This window comes from Panthera pardus, unplaced genomic scaffold (genome assembly GCF_024362965.1).
Source record: "Panthera pardus isolate Hobbes unplaced genomic scaffold, ASM2436296v1 HiC_scaffold_24, whole genome shotgun sequence".
Taxonomy (NCBI): Eukaryota; Metazoa; Chordata; class Mammalia; order Carnivora; family Felidae; genus Panthera; species Panthera pardus.
In genome coordinates this window covers 134,511,444-134,528,334 of record NW_026526810.1, presented here as the reverse complement: position 1 = coordinate 134,528,334, position 16,891 = coordinate 134,511,444, and the positions used below count along the sequence as shown (strand labels likewise).

Sequence of the window (16,891 nt, the reverse complement as noted above, 5' to 3'; positions counted from 1 at the left end):
CTCCAGCTGGGCTCCTCGAGCCCCGCACTTGCCCTTCTGTGCCCCCTCCTCGCGGCAGCCTCTCGGACAGTCCTCTGTTGGCCCAGCAGGGCTTCCCACCGGCTCGTCCTGACTATGGCCCGCGAGACCCCCGCCCCCTGCTCCCACTGCTGACCAGATGCTTCCAGACTCACCAGGCGCCCCGCGCCCAGGGCCTGCTGCTGCCACCGGCTCCCCAGTCGTGGCTCACGATTCACCTTGACCTCCCTCCGCCTTCCCTCCTCAGCGGACTTGTCCCATCAGACACTGGGCCAGCAGGGGCGCTGTGCTGACCTCCGGAGCCATCTGCCTCCGGCCCGCAAATATCAACCTCAGCACCTAGAGGACACAGAACCCCCCTCTGGTTTGTTCTCTGCTGAGTCCACTAGAACAGGGCACACGGTGAATGTTTGTTGAATGAGTGCAAGAAGTCAAGAAGGGGTGTAAAGCATCTTAGAAGGCCGCCCACCCCAAAGGATTAAATTAAATTAAAAGGCTCTCCAGAGGAGCCCCATCCCCAAGACCGTCCCCTATACCTGGCTACCTTGTCACTCACGGTGCCCTTCGAAATTTTTCCCTCCTCCCTGGATAAGGGATTGAGCTCAGAGGTCACACAGCTGCATAGGGGGCCCAAGTCTCATCCGTGGGAAGTGGGTGACCCCTGTCTTTGTCACACCCGGGGTTTGTGCCCCCCACGCCAGGCCTTATCCCTCTGGCCTCCACATTCTTCAGCTTGTTTCCTCCCTGCAGGTGAAGTCAGGGAGCAAGATAAAGGGGAAATTGAGGAAGCCAGAGCCCCGAGTGGGTTTAAGGAGGCCCCGGGGTTGGAGCGCTAGTGTCAGGGTCCAAGAGGCCAGCTCCCGGCCCCAGGCGAGGGCAGGGACTGGCCCAGGGTCACAGGAGGAGTCGGAGGCAGAGCTGGCCTCTGGGGCCAGAACCCAAGCTCCATGTGTCCCAGGCCTGGCTCTCAGCACCAAGCAGACCTGTCCCCAGACAGGGACTCACTTTCCTTCTCTGTAGTTTCGGGAACAGAGGATTTGAGGGGGGCTTGGAGAAGGAGGACCCACACCCTCGGAGGGGCGCCTGGGGCAGGACCCTGTGCCGCCGTGTCCTTGGGCTCAGGTGCCGCCCAGCTTGGGGGTGGCGAGGAATGATGGGGGCCAGGAGAGCAGGAAGGAGCGCAGGCTGTGTGGCAGGTCCGTCTGGCTGGGGATTAAGAGCAAATGTACTGGTTCGGGCGTCACTGCTTGTCACTAGAGGCCCTGCCGTAGGGGTGTTGGTGGGGCAGGGGCAGGGCAGGCAAGTGACCAAGGAGGAGGGGTCCAAAGAGACCGGTGCGATGAGAGGGTCTTTGGTGGGTAAGGGGCTACTTCAGATGGGTGGTCAGAGAAAGAAGGCACTGGCCATGCAAGATCTGGGGCAGAGCATTCCAGGTGGAGGAAAGAAGTGCAAAGGCCCTGAGGCAGGAGCCAGCTGGGTGAGCTTGCTGGTCAATGTGGTCTGCATGTGCCAAGTACGGGACAGATCAGGGGGCTGAGGTCAGAGGGTTAGGCAGACTTGCCTTCCTCCCTCGCCTCCTGAGAGTCCCTACTGTGCGCCAGGCACCTTGCCGAGTCGCCGCTGGGAGGGTGGCGGCTGTGGAAGGAACCACACACAAGCGGCAGGGCTTTGTCTCTTGGACCCTCTGTTCTTGCATTTGTAAAGGGGGGTCTGTGAGCCCCCCTCGCGAAGCCACTTTGAGGATTAAATGGGATTGATTTCTGCAACGGGGCTGAAGGCTGCACTGGCAGCGACAGGCCGGCTACAGGATGGAGGGGCCCGTTTCTGCCCCGGGTGGCCCTCCGGAAGCTCAGAGTTGTGCAGGGCGTAAGGGAAGGTCGCAGGGGCAGGAGGAGGTGGCGGTTGGCAGGCGGCTCAGAGTGGGGCTCAGGGTGTGGGGGGAGGGGCTTTCTAGGCCGGTGGGGCAGACCCACCCGCCCGGGGAAGAGCCCAGAGAGCAGCTGGGCTGAGGCAAGGACCCGTGGCCGACAAGCTGGGCTCATGTGATGTTTTGGGGAGATGAAGGCGGCTGCGGGACCAGACCACCAGGAGGGGACAAGGGGAGAGTTTCGGGCAGACAGTGACAAGGTCACAGCGTGCTGCAGCACAAGAGACATGGGGCCCCGAGTGTGGCAGTGCCCAGGGAAGAGCACTGGAGGGGCCAGAGGGGCCCTGGGGGTGTCTCACACTGGGGACCCTGGACCTCCCACAGTCTCCCCGTACTCGTGGTCCCCGACCATCCCTGCCCTCCTCCTATAACGGAGGAGACCCAGGCAGTGGCTTCCGTTCTCCTCCACCCAAGCCCCCGGGCAGGCCTCGGCTAACTTTGGGCGACTCTGAACAAGCCGTTTCGTGCTCTGGCCTTGCTTTTCTGATCCGTAAAATGGGCATCTCGGGAACGTCCCCAGATCTTGTGGTGACGAACTGCAGAGTCACGACTTGGACATGGGACTTCTGGCCTCAACACCAAGACCATTGCCAAGGCACAGCCGCCTCCCCACAGGGCCAGCCCGGCTGCTCCCCCTGCTCCCTAACCACATACAGCCTTGACCACGCATCACATGTGCATCCAAAGCTTTGTGCAAGCTCCCAACCCCCCGGGGAGGTGCCAGGCCAGCCCTGGGACACAACTGGGAAAGGCCCTGCCCCAGGGAGCACACATCTGGTATGGAGGCCTGAACCAAACAACTCCACCGGGTCTCCACGGAGGGCTGCCCGGAGGAGGCAACCTTTAAGGGTGAGGGCACACGCACTGGGTCTGGAGAGAATGTGAGACATCGTGGAAGGGTCAGGGCCAGGCTTCAGGGTCTGGAATAGCGGCGTGAAGGAAGGGGCTGCCCAGGTGGGTGCCAGGCTACACCCCATCTCTTCCTCTGCCAGCCTGCCCCCTGCCACCAGGGCGACTCAGCAGCCTCTCCTAAGTGTCCCTTCCTGGGAAATTGCCAGACAGACCTTTTAGAAGAGCTGAAACATTCCATATAAATAATTAATGCTAGATTTTTAAAATTAAATTTTAATGCATTCTTATTAATTTAAGACAAACTCCCGGGCAGGTCATTGACTGTGAGTGATTGAGGCAACTAGAGACATATGAGGAGCTGTCCCTAGCCTTTGGGGGGAGAAGACCTCTCTGTGTGAGGGCTGGTTTCCAGGCCTGGCTGGGCTCATCTCTGGGCTTTGCTTTCCCCTGTCTGTAAAATGGGAGTGACTGCTTCCCCGGCAGGCAGGGCCGCCCTGAGGAGGAAATGGCCAGTGCCGGGAACGTGGAAGGCGCGTGTGTGTGTGTGTGTGTGTGTGTGTGTGTGTGTGGGCCGTGGGGGTGGGAGCGCCTCGATCATCTTTGCCATTCTGCCGAGGGGGGGACTCCCAGGACAGGGGGCGGGGGTCACTTCTCAACCATTAGCCCCCAGAGGGCAGGGCTCACCTCATTGGCTGCCCCCTCCCACCACTAGAACTTGGCCCGGAGCTAATGAATGTGGGGAAAAGCGTCGGTGGATGAAGGAACGCTTGGACTTTTTGGGTTGGGTGTGAACCTGGTTGGGGCTGACCCTGAGAGAGCCCGGCTCCTCCCACCCCTGCGCGGGCCCTGTGGAGGCCAGGCCTGCTGGGTGCTGGGGGTGCCCTGGCGAAGGGACGGGACGCCTGCCGGGGAACTCACTGCCAGAGGGAGGAGGCAGGAAAAGGCTGGTGTAGGAGCTAGGCATGCAGTGTCCGTGTTTATTGAGCGCCTGCTGTATGCCGGGATCTAGTGTGCTGAGCGCGGTGATGGGGACCTGGGAAAGGTGGGCCTGGGGCAGATAGGGGGCTTCGCGAGAGCCACTGGCCCGGCGGCCAATTCTTTTTGTCTTAGGGGAGGAGGGTATTCAGAGGGGGGTCTGGGCTCGTGGTCTCCGACAACTTTTCGAGTGAGGATTGTGTCTGGCGGCCAATCCGGGGCCCTCGCCGATCCTTTTCTTCTAAAATTCCTTCCCCCGCCCAGCCCCTCCGCAGCCCGCGGGTGCTGAAGGGCAGCGGAGCGCTTCGTCCGCCTCCCCCTGCCCCCCAACCCCGGCTCGCAGGTGAGGAAACAGGCCGGCGGAGTCCCGGGAGGGCCTGCCCGAGCACCCGGGGAGCCGGCGGCCGAGCCCGGCCGAGGCCCCCGGGCCGGGCCTCCTAGCTCGGCGCAGTCGGCCGGGCTGCGCCCTCGCCCGGCGGGGCGGTGGGGGAGGCGGCGTGGGGCCCGGACCGGAGCGGAGCGCGCTCCCGGCGGACGCGGCGGCGGCGCCCGGAGCGAGGGGCCGGGATGGGCAGTCATCAGTCTTCCCAGGTGTGTCGCGTGGTCCCTGGGCTCAGCCCCGCGCCCCCCTTTAATGCCGGCCGTGGCGCGGAGAGACGGGGGAAAGCCCCCGGGAGCGGCCTCTCCCGGGCGATGGAGAGCCCGCCCCGCGCCCCCCGCTCCGCGCAGGAAGTGCGATCCCGCCCGGGCCGCTCGCGGTCCCCGTCGCTCGCCGGCGCCCGCAGGGTTAACGGCGGCGGGAGGGTCTCCCCGCCCGGCGCACAGAGGGGCTGCCCGGCTGCTCGGGGCTAGGCAGGGAGGGTCTCCGAGCCGCGCGCGGGCGGGTCTGCGCAAGCCCGGCAGGGAGCCCCGCCGGCGAGCCGGACGCGCAGGGGTTAATCCCTCGGGCCCGGGAGGGGCGAGCCAGGCCCGGAACCCCAGAACCTGAGGGCAGCGGGGTCTCTGACTGAGGAGTCCGAGGTCCCAAATGCCATCGCCCTCGGATCGTGTGAGTGGCGGGTTGTGCAACCCCGTATGGCTCCCAGTTCCCGGATTCGAACATTCTCCGACTCGGAGATTCTGCGATTGCGGGCTCGGCTTCCTCCGGGAGGGAGCGCGGGGCCGGAAGGGTTAACGGGCGGGGCGGGGGGTGCGGGCGGTGGGGTCGGGGGGGGGGGGACGGTAAGCAGCGGGGGCCGCGGCCACGGGAGAGTTAACGCGGCCGGGCCGGGCCCCCCTTCTCCGGGCCGGCCCGGGATCGCCCCGGGCCAGCCCCTTCTTCCCTCCCCGGGGGGGGGCGTAACTCGGTGGCGGGGAGCGCGGCGGCCCGGGCGGGCTCACCTGTTACTCGGCCGCGGCCCGGCGCACCACCCCCCTCCCCCGAGTCTCGGGGACCGGGGACGGGGGCTGGGGGCGCGCGGGCCGGGCTTTGCCGCCGAGCGAGCGGCGCGGGGCGCCCCGCCGCCGCGCCCGCCCGGTGCCCGCTGTGCCCGGCGCCGCCCGGCGCGGCCGCGGGGCGCACGCCTCCTGCCTGCTGACCCTCTCGTTTGGTTTCTCGCAGGCCTCTGCCGCAGACATGGAGAAACTCAGGTGAGTGCAGCGTCCTCCGAGCCGCGGCTCGCGCGGGGCCGGGTCGGGGTGGGGGCGCCCGGGAGGGCAGGGGGAGGGCTCCGCCCGGGCCGCCCCGGCGGGCCGGGTGTGCGGTGTGCGGTGCGGGACTGCGCGCGGCGACACGACGGGGAGCCCCTCGCGGGGGGCTCCTCCGCCCGGCCGGGGCCGCCGCGGCTGGGGGGGGGGGGGGCGGTGCGCCGCGAGGACCTGCGCGCGCGCGCCCCCCCCCATCCCGGCCCGTGCCCCGCCCTGGACTCCCGGCTGTCCCCCCCCACCCCTCCCCCACTCCACCCCGCGGGACCCTCCGGGTTTCCGCTCCTGCGGGTCGCGCCGGGTCCCCGCGCCGGCTGGTCCGCCACCACCCCACCCCCCCCAACCCCCCTCCCCCGGCTGACAGTTGCCTGGTTCTGGGCTTTTAAGTTTCCGCCTCGTGGGGGCGGGGGTGGGGGATGGAGTCCTCGCGGCCGGCCGGGCGAGGCAGGCGCGTCTTGGAGCCATTTTGGGGGAATCCCGCGAGTCTGGGGAGCGTCCCCCGCGGCCTCCCTCGGGGTGCTCAACTTTGAGCCGCCGCGGACTCCACCGGGCTCCCTCCGCGGCAGGCCCGCCCGGGGAATCAGCCGATTTGAATATTCACGACTTCCTCCGCGACTTCCCTTGGCCACCCTGACCCCCACTTTGGGAACACCCCTCCTGTGTTTTCCTTCCGGAGCCCGAGCCGAGGCGTCGTGTGGGCAGCAGGCCCGGCTCTGGCTGCTGGGTTTCGGCACCGTCTCCAAAGGCCGGAGGGTCTCGCGACCCCTCCCCCTCCCCCTCCTCCCAAGGCCAGAATCGGGCATCCACGGGGAACGCTCCTTGCGGCCGGGACACTCATCCCCTGAGGGTCAGGGACCTGCCAGCCCAGGCTTGTTCCAGAACGTGGCCCTGGGACTAGGGCAAGGAGACCCGGGGCCTTCCCAGCTGACCCTTAATGCTGCGGGTGAGTTCTTCCGTGAGTGTCCCGGGGGTCTCACACGGTGGTGGCTCGGGACTGGCTGTTCAGAGGGGGGCCATCTCCTGGCCACTGAGCTGGAGTGCAGCCCTCTCCTGTGAGTCCCACGGGGCAAGGACCCACTTGTCCTGGGCTGGGAGGAGGGGTCCAATCTCTCAGGTCCTAGGAGCTCAGACCCAAAATCTGACGTGCAGCCAGGCCCGCCTTGTCATGGCCAAGGTCCAGGGGGGGCTGGAGAGGCCCAAGGGGCAAGCAAGCCTGGCTGTGGCCACACAGATACCCCACACTGGCCGTCGTCTCACCAGTGTCCCCACCCGGGAAGGGTTCCTGGGAAGAAGGGGCTACTGCTTTGCCCAGCTGAGACTTGACAAGAAGGTAGCCTTGGTGGGGGGTCTTCGTAGCAAGACCAGCTGGCAGGGGTGGGGTGGGGGGGAGGGAGGGTCCCTTCCGTGGTTCTCTTTCTCTCCCCCTCCATGCCCAGCCAAGGTTCTTGAGCACCCACCCCTGTGTGCTGGGCAGTGGGGACAGAGACATGGCCCAGCCGGGTTGGGGACGCAGGTGGGCAGGTGAGTCAAGTGGACAGGTGAGCCACCTGGGCAGTGGTGCCTGACACGCTAAGGGCATCAGGCATGGCTTTGCCAGATGGGCCGAGGGCTTCCCCGGGCTGAGTCCCAAAGGCCAGTGGCAGTTGCCAGGGCCTGGGCCGCCGGGCTGCTCTGGGCCACTCGGGCTTTCAGCAGAGGCGGACTTTTGGAGCTTGTGGGAATGGGGTCCCGTGGGGCCAGGACCCGCATAGCATCCCAGAACCGGGGAGGGTTCTACCCCCTTTCTTCTTCTCACCTCGTCAGTGTTCTCAGAGCTGCCTCGAGGGCCTTTCCAGACCCTTCCTTCCCAGCAGGTGCAGGGGCTGCCCCCGTGCGGTTCTGCCCCGCAGGTAGTGCCGGGCGTCTAGGACCAAGAGGCCCAGAGGGATGTGGGGGAAGTTGGTCGGCAGGGGTGGTAGGTCCTGGGGTCTGGAGCCTCTCAGATCCAAGTCTCCGGCCTCAGTTTTCCCATCTGTGAAGTGGATGTCCTAATCACCCCCACCTCGCAGGGCTGTTGGGAGAATGATGTGCCCCACCTGAGACGTGACCCACAGGCCGGGTGGAGGTTCATCGTGGGGCATCCAGTCCACGCTGTGGTGGGTCCCCCAGGCGGGAAAAGATGCATTGGTGGTCCAACTGAAGGGGTCTTGGGGTGTCCAGAGGAATGGCCCCATGGCCCAGCCCTGTGCGCCACCCGTCCCCCCCCCCCCCCCACGCCCCTAGAGGGCAGTTTCTGTACATTGCAGGCCGGGCCTGGGGAGCCGAACTGAGCTCCTAGACGGCAGGTGCTTTGCCCCGTCCAGCGCACCCCTACCCTGGTGCCTGGGACCAAGCCTGGCTCGTGGGGGGGGGGGGGTCCAGGAAATATGTGACGAGTGAGCAAAAGGATGGTGTCCGTTTGACCCTCAGTGGCTCCCTTTGTGGGCAGGTGCACAGCCGGGCTCGCCTCGCCCCAGCCCCTCTGCTGACTCCCCCTGCTCACCACCCATCATGCTGAAGTCTCCCCTCCCAGGCCCAAACAAGCTATCACACGCTCCTGCCCTTGCCTGTGCTGTTCTCTCTGCCTAGAATGAACTTTCACCGGCCTTCTTGTCCACATGACAGACTCTTTCTTCTCCCTGTCACCTTCCCTCTGGGGCTTTTGTGACACTTTTGCCCCTCATCCCTGGGGGGGGGGGCGGGGGGAGTCATTCCCCTTCTGCGTACCAAGTCCCGCGCTGGGGGCTGAGACCGAGTAAGACCCAGGGCCACCGTCCGGAGCAGGCAAGGACACAGCCCCATCAGCAGATCCTCCCAGGGATGCCAGGCCAGGGTCACTGACTTGGGATATCAGGGAGGGCTTCCTGGAAGCGGGGACGCTTGAGCCAAGGCTCAAAGAATGAATAGGAATTTGCAAGGAGGATAGACCAGTCAGGCCTTCCAAGAGGCGCAAAGGCCATAGAGGCCCGAGGAAGCGAGGCTTCCGGGCAAACAGGCGAGGGGAGGGGAATGCGGGCCGATGGAGTGTCCTCCCGCGTGTCCCGGACTGGAGCCCCTTCCGGCAGAGCCTGGCTCTGACCCCTCGACTTTTCCAGCCCCAGCGCCTGCAGGGCCTGGCCCACCGCAGAGCTCCCCCAGGTCTGGCCACCTCTAATCCGGCCTCGCGTGTGCCCTGCCCTCGCTCACTTAGCTTCCCTGCCTCTGACTGCCTGAGCGACTCTTCTGGGGACACTCAACTATTTGTGGATATTAGCGAGGCCAGCCTGGCCGGCCGTGTGCAGAGCACAGCTGCTAATCCTCAAATTCATCCGCTCCTTTGCTTCTCTCCGCACAGTGTCCCCTCTGCCTTCACTCCTGCCGCGGCCACTTTGTCTGCCGCAGGCCTCTGGGCAAGCCCTCTCCTCTGCGTGGGCTCCCGTCCCCTCTGTCGTGGAGGAAAGTGGGTCAGCCGCCACAGGGCACCTGGGATGGAGAAGGTTCTCAGGAAGCCACAGTTCTTCCCGTTATGCGTCCACCAACCCCCCGCCCCCGCCCCCGCTGGACTATTTCAAAGTTGTGAACCGTGATGAGCTGTAGAAAAGGCGATACATATCTCTGCGGTTTGGGGATTAAGTTTAGGACGACCACCACCCAGGTCAAGAACAGGAAGGCTGCCAGCCCTCCAGGGGCGCCCCAAGACCCCTCCCCATCAGGGCTTTCCGCCCCCCCCCCCCTTCCCCCGACGTCCCCAGGCCCCTGGCTTTTGTGATAAGCCGCTCTTTGTTTCCTTCGAGATTTGGCCACCTAAGAGCATCCCCGACTGACATCGTTTTGTTCTGCCGGGTGGAGACCCTCACGCACATGGAGGCTTTCAGCCTGTGCCTTGCAGGCTGGCCTCGTTTCGCCCCAGCGTCGCGTTTGCGGGGGGCTGGCCGCGGCTGGCTGTCTCGGGTCGCGGCATTTGTGCGTGAAGCCGCTGCGGTCTGTTCATTGGCCGAGAGCACTGTGGCGTGAGCTGCTGCGGACAGTCCGGTCCAGGTGTGCTGGGGACCGCGTGTGCATGGGGGGGGGGGAGGGGGGGGGGCACGCCCCGGAGCCGAACCGCCGGAGACACAGGGCGCGCGCACGTGGTCGGGGAGGAGTCAAGGCCACACGGTGCGCGGCGCTCTCTGGTCACTGCCCGCCCTACGCGGGAGGCCCTGCGTCTCCACGGCGTCTTGGCGCTTGGCGTCGTCAGGTGGGGGGCACGGTTTCTTGGGGTGGCGCCGATCACACCTGCCCGGATCGCTGCTCGCCGGGGTTCCCTCTTCCGCAAGTTGTGCGCGTGTCTTCCCATCAGAGTGTCTTACGGGGTTTGTGGGTGTCCAGCCGCCCCTGCGGATCACGCGTGTGCAGATCACTTCCCTGCGGCCGCTCGCTTCCCGCCGGGTAAAAGGGGCCTCCGATGAACGGGAGTTCCTGCTTTTAATTCTGTTGGCGTTACGTTTTGGTTACAGCTTTTTGCACAGGGACACCCCCGTGTGTAGGCCTACACTCACTGATCCCCTCGTGTGACTTGTACTCGTTGTGGTTCTGCCCGTGCCAGACAGGGTGCTCCACGCTGGGGATACTCTGGGGAAACACCAGCCTGGCATCCTGGAGATAGAGTCAGGTGGCGTCCGAACCTCAAACCACACTGACCTCCTCTCCCATGACTCTCCCCTCGCTGGTTTCCCTTGCAGCTACCTGGCCTCCTTGTTGTTCCTCAAACACATCAGACAGGCTCCTGCCCCGGGGCCTTTGCACAGGCCGTTCCTGTCTACCTGGAATGTCCTTCCCCAGATAGCCACAGACTCCTGCCTCCCCTTCTTTCACATCTTTTTCAAATGTCACTGCGGTGGGGGCGGGGACGGCTTTCCTGGCCACTCATTCCATGTATAATTTTAACCCCCCACCCTGCCCCTTCTCTGCTTTGATGTTCCCTGCCACCCTGCCCACCCCCTGACTAGCACTTTGCTTTATTTCTTTATCTTGTTTATGATCTGTCGGCCCCCCACCCCCTGCCCAGAATGGCAGTCCACTGCTGACCCCCAGGGCTTAGGGGTGACATGTAGTAGGTGCTCAATAAATGCTTTTGAATGAGACTGTGCTGTGGCAAGCAGGGAGGAGGGGGGCAGCCAGCCATTCGCCACTCACGGTGCCCTAGAAGGGGGCCACTCCCCTTGGCACCCCAGGAAGAGCACTGGGGAGCACATGTGCCCAGCCCTCAAGGAGTAGTGTTTTTAATTTTTTTTTTTTTTTTTTTTTGAGAGACAGAGAGAGACAGAACATGAGCAGGGGGAGGGGCAGAGAGAGAGGGAGACACAGAATCCGAAGCAGGCTCCAGGCTCCGAGCTGTCAGCACAGAGCCCGGTGTGGGGCTCGAACCCACGAGCCGGGAGATCGTGACCTGAGCCGAAGTCAGCCGCCCAACCGACTGAGCCACCCAGGCGCCCCAGGGAGTAGTGTTGTTGTTGTTGTTGTTGTTGTTGTTGAATTTTTTAAATTTTTAAAATTTATTTTAAAGTTTATTTATTTATTTTGAGAGAGAGCGCACAGGCTGGGGAGGGCCGGAGAGAGGGAGAGACAGAATCCCAAGCAGGCTCCACGCTATCAGCACGGAGCCTGATGCAGGGCTCGAACTCACCGAACCATGAGATGGGGACCTGAGCCGAGATCAAGGGTCGGATATTTCACCGGCCGCGCCACCCAGGCCGTGAGAGCCTCTGATGGAGGAGATGGTCGGCGGGGCTGGCGGGGGGGCCTTGCTCAGAGAGGAAGCCACTCGACTGAAATGAGCGGGTGCGGACAGACGGGGCTCCTGGCCGGGGGACCAGCATGGGCAAAAGCCTGGGGGCAGGTGCGAGAGTGGCTCGTGGAGGCAGGCGCGAAGGTGGGGCACCTTCCTCACGCGGGGGCTGAGCTCTGACCTTCCCGGTGTGTTCGGCCTCCCGCCCTCCCTCCCAGCCGTGAGGGACCACAGAGCTGGAGGGCTCTGGGGAAACGCAGGCCAGAGGCAGAAAGGGACTTGTCTGGGTCTCTGGGGCCGGGAAGACCACAGCCTCCCCCAGCATCCAGACAGGGCCCGGTGGGAGGAGTCCCGTCTGGTTTGGACCAAACGGTGCAGCCCCCCCTCTGTGCCCCCGCCACACGTGTCCGCTCAGACAAGCAGGCTTCCTACCTCCCTTCCGGTGCCCCCTCCTCTGGGCCACACCAGCACCCTTCTTGAAGCCCAGAGCTGTGGACGCACCGCCGACAGCTCCAGGCTCCCACCGGCCCCCCCCCCCCAGAAGACCCAAACTCCTGTGTGGCACCCGGGCCCCCTTGGCACAGCTGGGCACCGCTGGGCGCCCCCCCTGCTGGTCACTTGGTGGTGGCCTGTCCTGTCTCCCTCCACGTCCCCCTCAGGGACCCTTTCTCTCACCTGGGAGGCCCCACTGCCTTGGCCCTGTAGGTTGTCACCGTTGATCTCACTTGCCCATCGATCGCACGCTTGACAAATATTTATTGAGCACCCACTGTTTGCTGGAGGCTGTTGTAGGCACTGGGGATACAGCAGTGACCGAAAAAACTCCTCTCGTTAGGGGAGAGAGAAAGCTTGTCAAAATAAACCTCACAGTGACCAGTGCTATGGGGTCCAAACCCCCACCCCCCAGGGACAGAAGGGCAGTGAGTGTGCTGGGGGGGGGGGGGGTGGCAGCACGGCCTGGGAAGGGCTTCCGGGAAGGGGACACGGGGGTGAAGGCCTGCGTGGGTGAAGGGCCACCACGTGCCCGTTTGGGAGAAAGAGCTCCGGGCAGAGGGAGAGCAGGTGGGAAGGTGCCGAGGAGGGAGCTGACCCGCGGCCAGAGTGGCCGAGCACGGTGACGAGGAGGCTGGGGAGGCGAGGGGGACAGACGGGGACTCGGGGTGCGTGGGGGCCGCGGAGGGCTTGCGAGCGGAGCCACGGTGTGGTCGGGTTTAGTGTGGAGCGAGCGGCAGGGCTGGGACGCCAGGCCGGGGGCGGGGCGGGGACCGGGAGAGTTGTGATGGCGGCCGGGAGGGGGCAGGGGCCGCGGAGGCCGGCAGAGGATTCTGGTGTATTCGGGAGGAGAGCGGACGGGGTCTCCCGATGGGTCGGAGGAGGGGTGTGAGGGAAGGGGGGCATCCAGGACAACTCCCGCCTGCTGGGCCCGAGCAAAGGTTGCAGCTGCTGTCACCGGAGACGGGGCCAGCCGCGGGGGAAGAGCAGGTTCGGGGACGCACATGCTGCCGTCACCCGTGGGCCTGGGGCGCCCCTGCGCTTTGGGGCTGTCCTGCTTTGGGTGCGTCCTGGAGGGCGTCGCCGTTCTCTGGGCAGGGTGGGCATGCGGTGGGTGCTACTGGGGGTTGGAAGGGTGACTGGCATTGTGGTCTGGAGCCTGCCAGCTCTTGAAGAGGTTTCCCAGAGACTGGCCACCTGCTGGAACAGACTCGAGGCCTCCGGGATTACTGTTGGGTTTTCTTGTCCCTTCCCTCCGGAACCCCTACCGTCCACCTCTTGTCTCCTCCACCCCACCCAGCAGGCCTAGTCCCTCCCTACGTGGGGTCCTCCAAGGCTCTCTGCCGCACTTCTAAACCTGACCCTAGTGGAGGAAGACTTATGGGCTGATTCTTACTATGATGTGAATGACTGCCTTGCTTTGCTTTCTCCCTTTGGGATTCAGGGTGCTACAAAGAGACCCTCCACGCAGACTATTCTCTCTTCTTCTGTCCTGCCCTTCTAAGTCTCCTGTCCTCACAGCACATCTGAGTCCCTGCTCCTCTGGAAGGCCTCCCTGATGAAGTATGATTAAGAAGGTAGACTCACCTGGGCTTGAATCCCAGCTCTTTCACTTACTGGCTGTGTGGCCTTAGACAGGTTTCTGAACCTCTCCAGTCCTCAGTGTGTGCATCTGTAAAGTGGGCACAATGAGAATAGCACCTACATTAGAAGGTTGTTTTGAGGCTGAGATTGTTACCCTGGATCTCGGCACACGGTTAACGGTCTGGCTGTTAACTGCCTGCCCGTCTCTTAGGCGGTCTCAGCTGTCCTGTTTCACCAGCCTTCAAACCGGTGACATTATTCCCACTGTGGAGAAGAGGACCCGGCCCAGTAGAGCAGGGGAGGTGGCCGGCAGCCCTAGATTGAGTCAGGATCATGAGAGAATTTCAGAGTTGGGGGCAGGGGAGGGTGAGGGCTGGGGCTGCAGTGATGTCTGGAGGGGCCGCCCCCGAGAGGGGAGGCCATCCTGGGAGGGGTCCACTCCTGGCTCCCGTGCTTACCGGTCATTACTAGAGGGGTGCCCTTGAAAGAGGCGTTTGTCCCCAGGCCCCGATTGCTTTGTACGTTGGGCACCCCCACCCCCCACACACCCCCAGGGAGGTGCGGATTGAGCCAGAAAAGGCCAGTAGCATGCCGTAAGTGTCTCTGGGTGATTGCGTGACCGCGGGGGGGCGGGATTTCAGGGAGAAGTTTCTAGGAGGAGGTCACCGCGGTCACAGTGCCCCTTTGGGTTTTGATTCCAGATGGGGAGACTGCAGCCCAGAAAGGTGGCCTCCTCCTGGCCCGGTGGCTGAAGTGCCCCGTCCTGGCCCCAGTCCTTCGCTTCCAGACTGGGTTTGGCCCGTGGCACCGTCTCACGTGGGTGTGGGGAGGCGCGGGGGCAGGTGGGGAGGTGAGAGTGGGGCGGGGTGGCCTGGCAGAGTTAGGGGGGCGGGGAGGGGGTGCAGGGCTAGGGCCGGCCGCCCACAACCCCCGATCTGGGCCACCGAGAAGCTTCCTGCAGCCCTGATTGCCTTCTTGAGGCCCAGAAAACAGGCCCTCCTGGCGATCCGATCGCTATGTCCCCGTGTCTGCTGCGGAGACCCAGCCGGTGGGGAGGTCAAATCAGCGCAGCCGGGTGGGTTCCTTGGGGGGCGATGACCACGAACCTGGTCATCGAAGTGCTGAGGGGCGGTGCCTTCTCACCTGGGCCCCGGGGCGGGACGCCGGGTGCCGGGAGGTTAATTTGGGAGCCCTTCCTCGGCTCTGGGGCCAACCCCATGGTCATTCGGTCCACCCGTCTCTCTAGGAAGCCCCCTGAACACTGACTCCAGGTGGAGGGTGGGTGTGGCCTTGGGGCAGGGGAGGGGTCCAGGGCCAAGGCGTGAATGGCCCCGTCTTCCAGGTCTCCCAGTCTAGACGGGGAGACCGACAGAAGAGTGGACGACCAACGGTGCCCAGCTGGGTGTTAGGAAAGACCCAGAAGGCTTCTAGAGCCTTCTAGACCCACCCCTCCTGGGACAGCATCCTCAGGGCTCCCCTTGCTGGCTCACCCGCCGGAGGGACATCCCCAGGCCCAAGCCGGCCTGCTCTGAAGTGCCTCCGGGGCTCCTGTGCCCTGAGGGAAGGGACCCGACACTTGGCCTGCAGGTAGGGCAGCGGGCCTTCTGCCTGCTTGTCCCCGGCCACCACCTAGTCTGTCCTTGCCCCCCGGGCTTGGGCTCCGGCCAGCTCACCTCCAGAATGTACCTTCTCCCCCCCACCCCCACCCGGCTGTTGTCACCTCCGGACCTTTGAGACAGAGGCACTCGCGGGAGGCAGAGGGGTCCGCCAGGCCTCCGCTGAGCGCCCGGCGCTCAGGCCACGTGAGGACTGCGAAGGGACAGGCGGGAGCCAGGTGGGCGTTGGTCCTGGCAGGTGGCGAGTGAGGACAGACAGCATCCCCGGGGAGCAGAGGAGGGGGAGGTACCTGGAGGGTCAAGAGAGGGTCGTTCTCAGCGTGGGAACCGTAACTCTCGGGTGCGCCGGAGAGAGCGATCTGCAGGAGAGGGGAAGGTGGCTGCTCGGGAGCCACGCCTGGAGTGGGCGGAGGGCTGCCTGGCGGGGGGGGGGGGGTGTCTGGAGTAACAGGCGGGCAGCGCCGGGTGTCCGGGCAGATGCTGGTAGGTGGGCACGCCTGGTAGTGACATCTGGGGAAGTCCCCTTGGGGCGGCTCTGTTTCCTCCGCGGAGAAGGAAGCAGGGCGTCGGCTGCGAGTGGGGCCGGGGGCAGGGAGGTGCGGGGCGGTTGAGCAGAGAGGAGGGGGGTGAAGCCTTGTCCCAGGTGGGTGGGGAAGGGGGCGAACAGGGACCGTGACGAGACCCCGGTCATTCTGTGGACCGAACAAGAGAGCGAGGCTGGTCACCCAGCTGTGTGATTTCCTGCTGTCCGTGGGGGAGGGGGCCCCGACCTGTTTGGGGTTTGGCCCTCGCGCTCTTACGGGGAAGGGAGAGACGGGGAGGGGACGTGGAGGGTGGCGCGTGGGGACGAAGTGGGCGAGGGGCTGCGGGAAGCGGGGAGTGGGGGGGGGGGGCGTCCCCGTGGTGAGCTGCGCGTCGGCAAGTGGGGTGTCCCGGTGGGTGTGGGAGCTGGGCCGGGGCCTCCCTCCCTGCGCCTGGAGCTCAGGCCTCCCACAGTGTCACCCCACCCCCCACCATTGTCACAGCTAGGGTTGGTTGTGCACTTCTGCATGCCGGCCACGTTCCCCGCTGCCGACAGTCCCCTGTCCCAGCCAGCCTCACCTCCCGAGGCCCACAGACCCTCTGTCCGCTGCCTCCCCATAGGCCCCCGTGGCTCGAAGGGGCCGACGGAGCCCCACACTGGGCATCGGGAGGCCTGGGTTTGGCCTACCGTGTGACACTTCCGATCAGGTGGCCACTCTGGGCCAGGTGCTTTGTTTACAACCCAGGTCTGACGAGGACCAGTGTGGACGGCAGTGGCCATGATGTGCACAGAGTGGGGACTGAGGGATTGCTGAGGACTGCCAGCCAGCCCTACGCAGGCTCCCAGAGCCCTGCTGTTTATCTCTGTTCCTCTTTGGGGGCCAGAGGCCTCAGGCTTTCTCCCAGTGGGTCTTTCCAGAAAGGGCTCTGTCCCGAGACACGGGCACCCCCAGCACGTGGCCGTCAGGCCTTGCGTTGCACCTGCCCTGCACCAGCTCGGGGACCCTGAGGAGGAGGGGCAGACACAGCCCCTGGACCCCCACAGCACCCCCTGCCCCGTGAGGCTGAGAGCAGGATAGCGAAGAGGGCTTCTGACCCGGTGTCCAAGAGGCCTTCCTGGAGGGGGTGAATAGACTGAACCAAACAGCAGGGAGGGGATGTGCTAGGCAGGAAGGGCAGCGTACGCAAAGGCTCAGGGGTGACCCTGAAGCTGCTCTGTGCACTCTCCCAGGTCACCCGCCGTGCCCCAGCCCTGGGCACACCTGGGTCTGCCCAGCCGCATGGGTTCACCAGGCCGCACTGCCAGCTCCCGGCACGTGGCTCTGCCTTGGCAGAGAGAGCGGGAGGCGGGAGCAGGGCTGCAGCCACCTGATAAGGTGAGGAGGGCCGAAGCGTTTCTGCCGTGTCTCCAACTCCGGGCAGGAGAGGGCATTGGAACAGCCATGTCACCGGGGCCCA

General features: G+C 65.0%; 1 protein-coding gene across 11 annotated transcripts in view; it reads left to right on the top strand.

The window, feature by feature from the left end:
- The window catches only part of BEGAIN (brain enriched guanylate kinase associated), a 45,300-nt gene that overhangs the window by 11,655 nt on the left and 16,754 nt on the right, over positions 1-16,891 (top strand). For 4 of the 11 annotated variants that reach the window (XM_053889794.1, XM_053889792.1, XM_053889801.1 and 1 more), the window contains one exon: positions 5,373-5,401. The exons of 1 other annotated variant lie outside the window; for it this stretch is intronic. In XM_053889794.1, coding sequence (XP_053745769.1) covers positions 5,373-5,401 — 29 coding nt within the window. Of the gene's footprint in view, positions 1-3,501; positions 3,840-4,214; positions 4,364-4,581; positions 4,821-5,372; positions 5,402-5,840; positions 6,399-16,891 lie in introns of those variants that run through there. 6 more of the 11 variants (XM_053889797.1, XM_053889793.1, XM_053889795.1 and 3 more) reach the window with 5 other exon arrangements.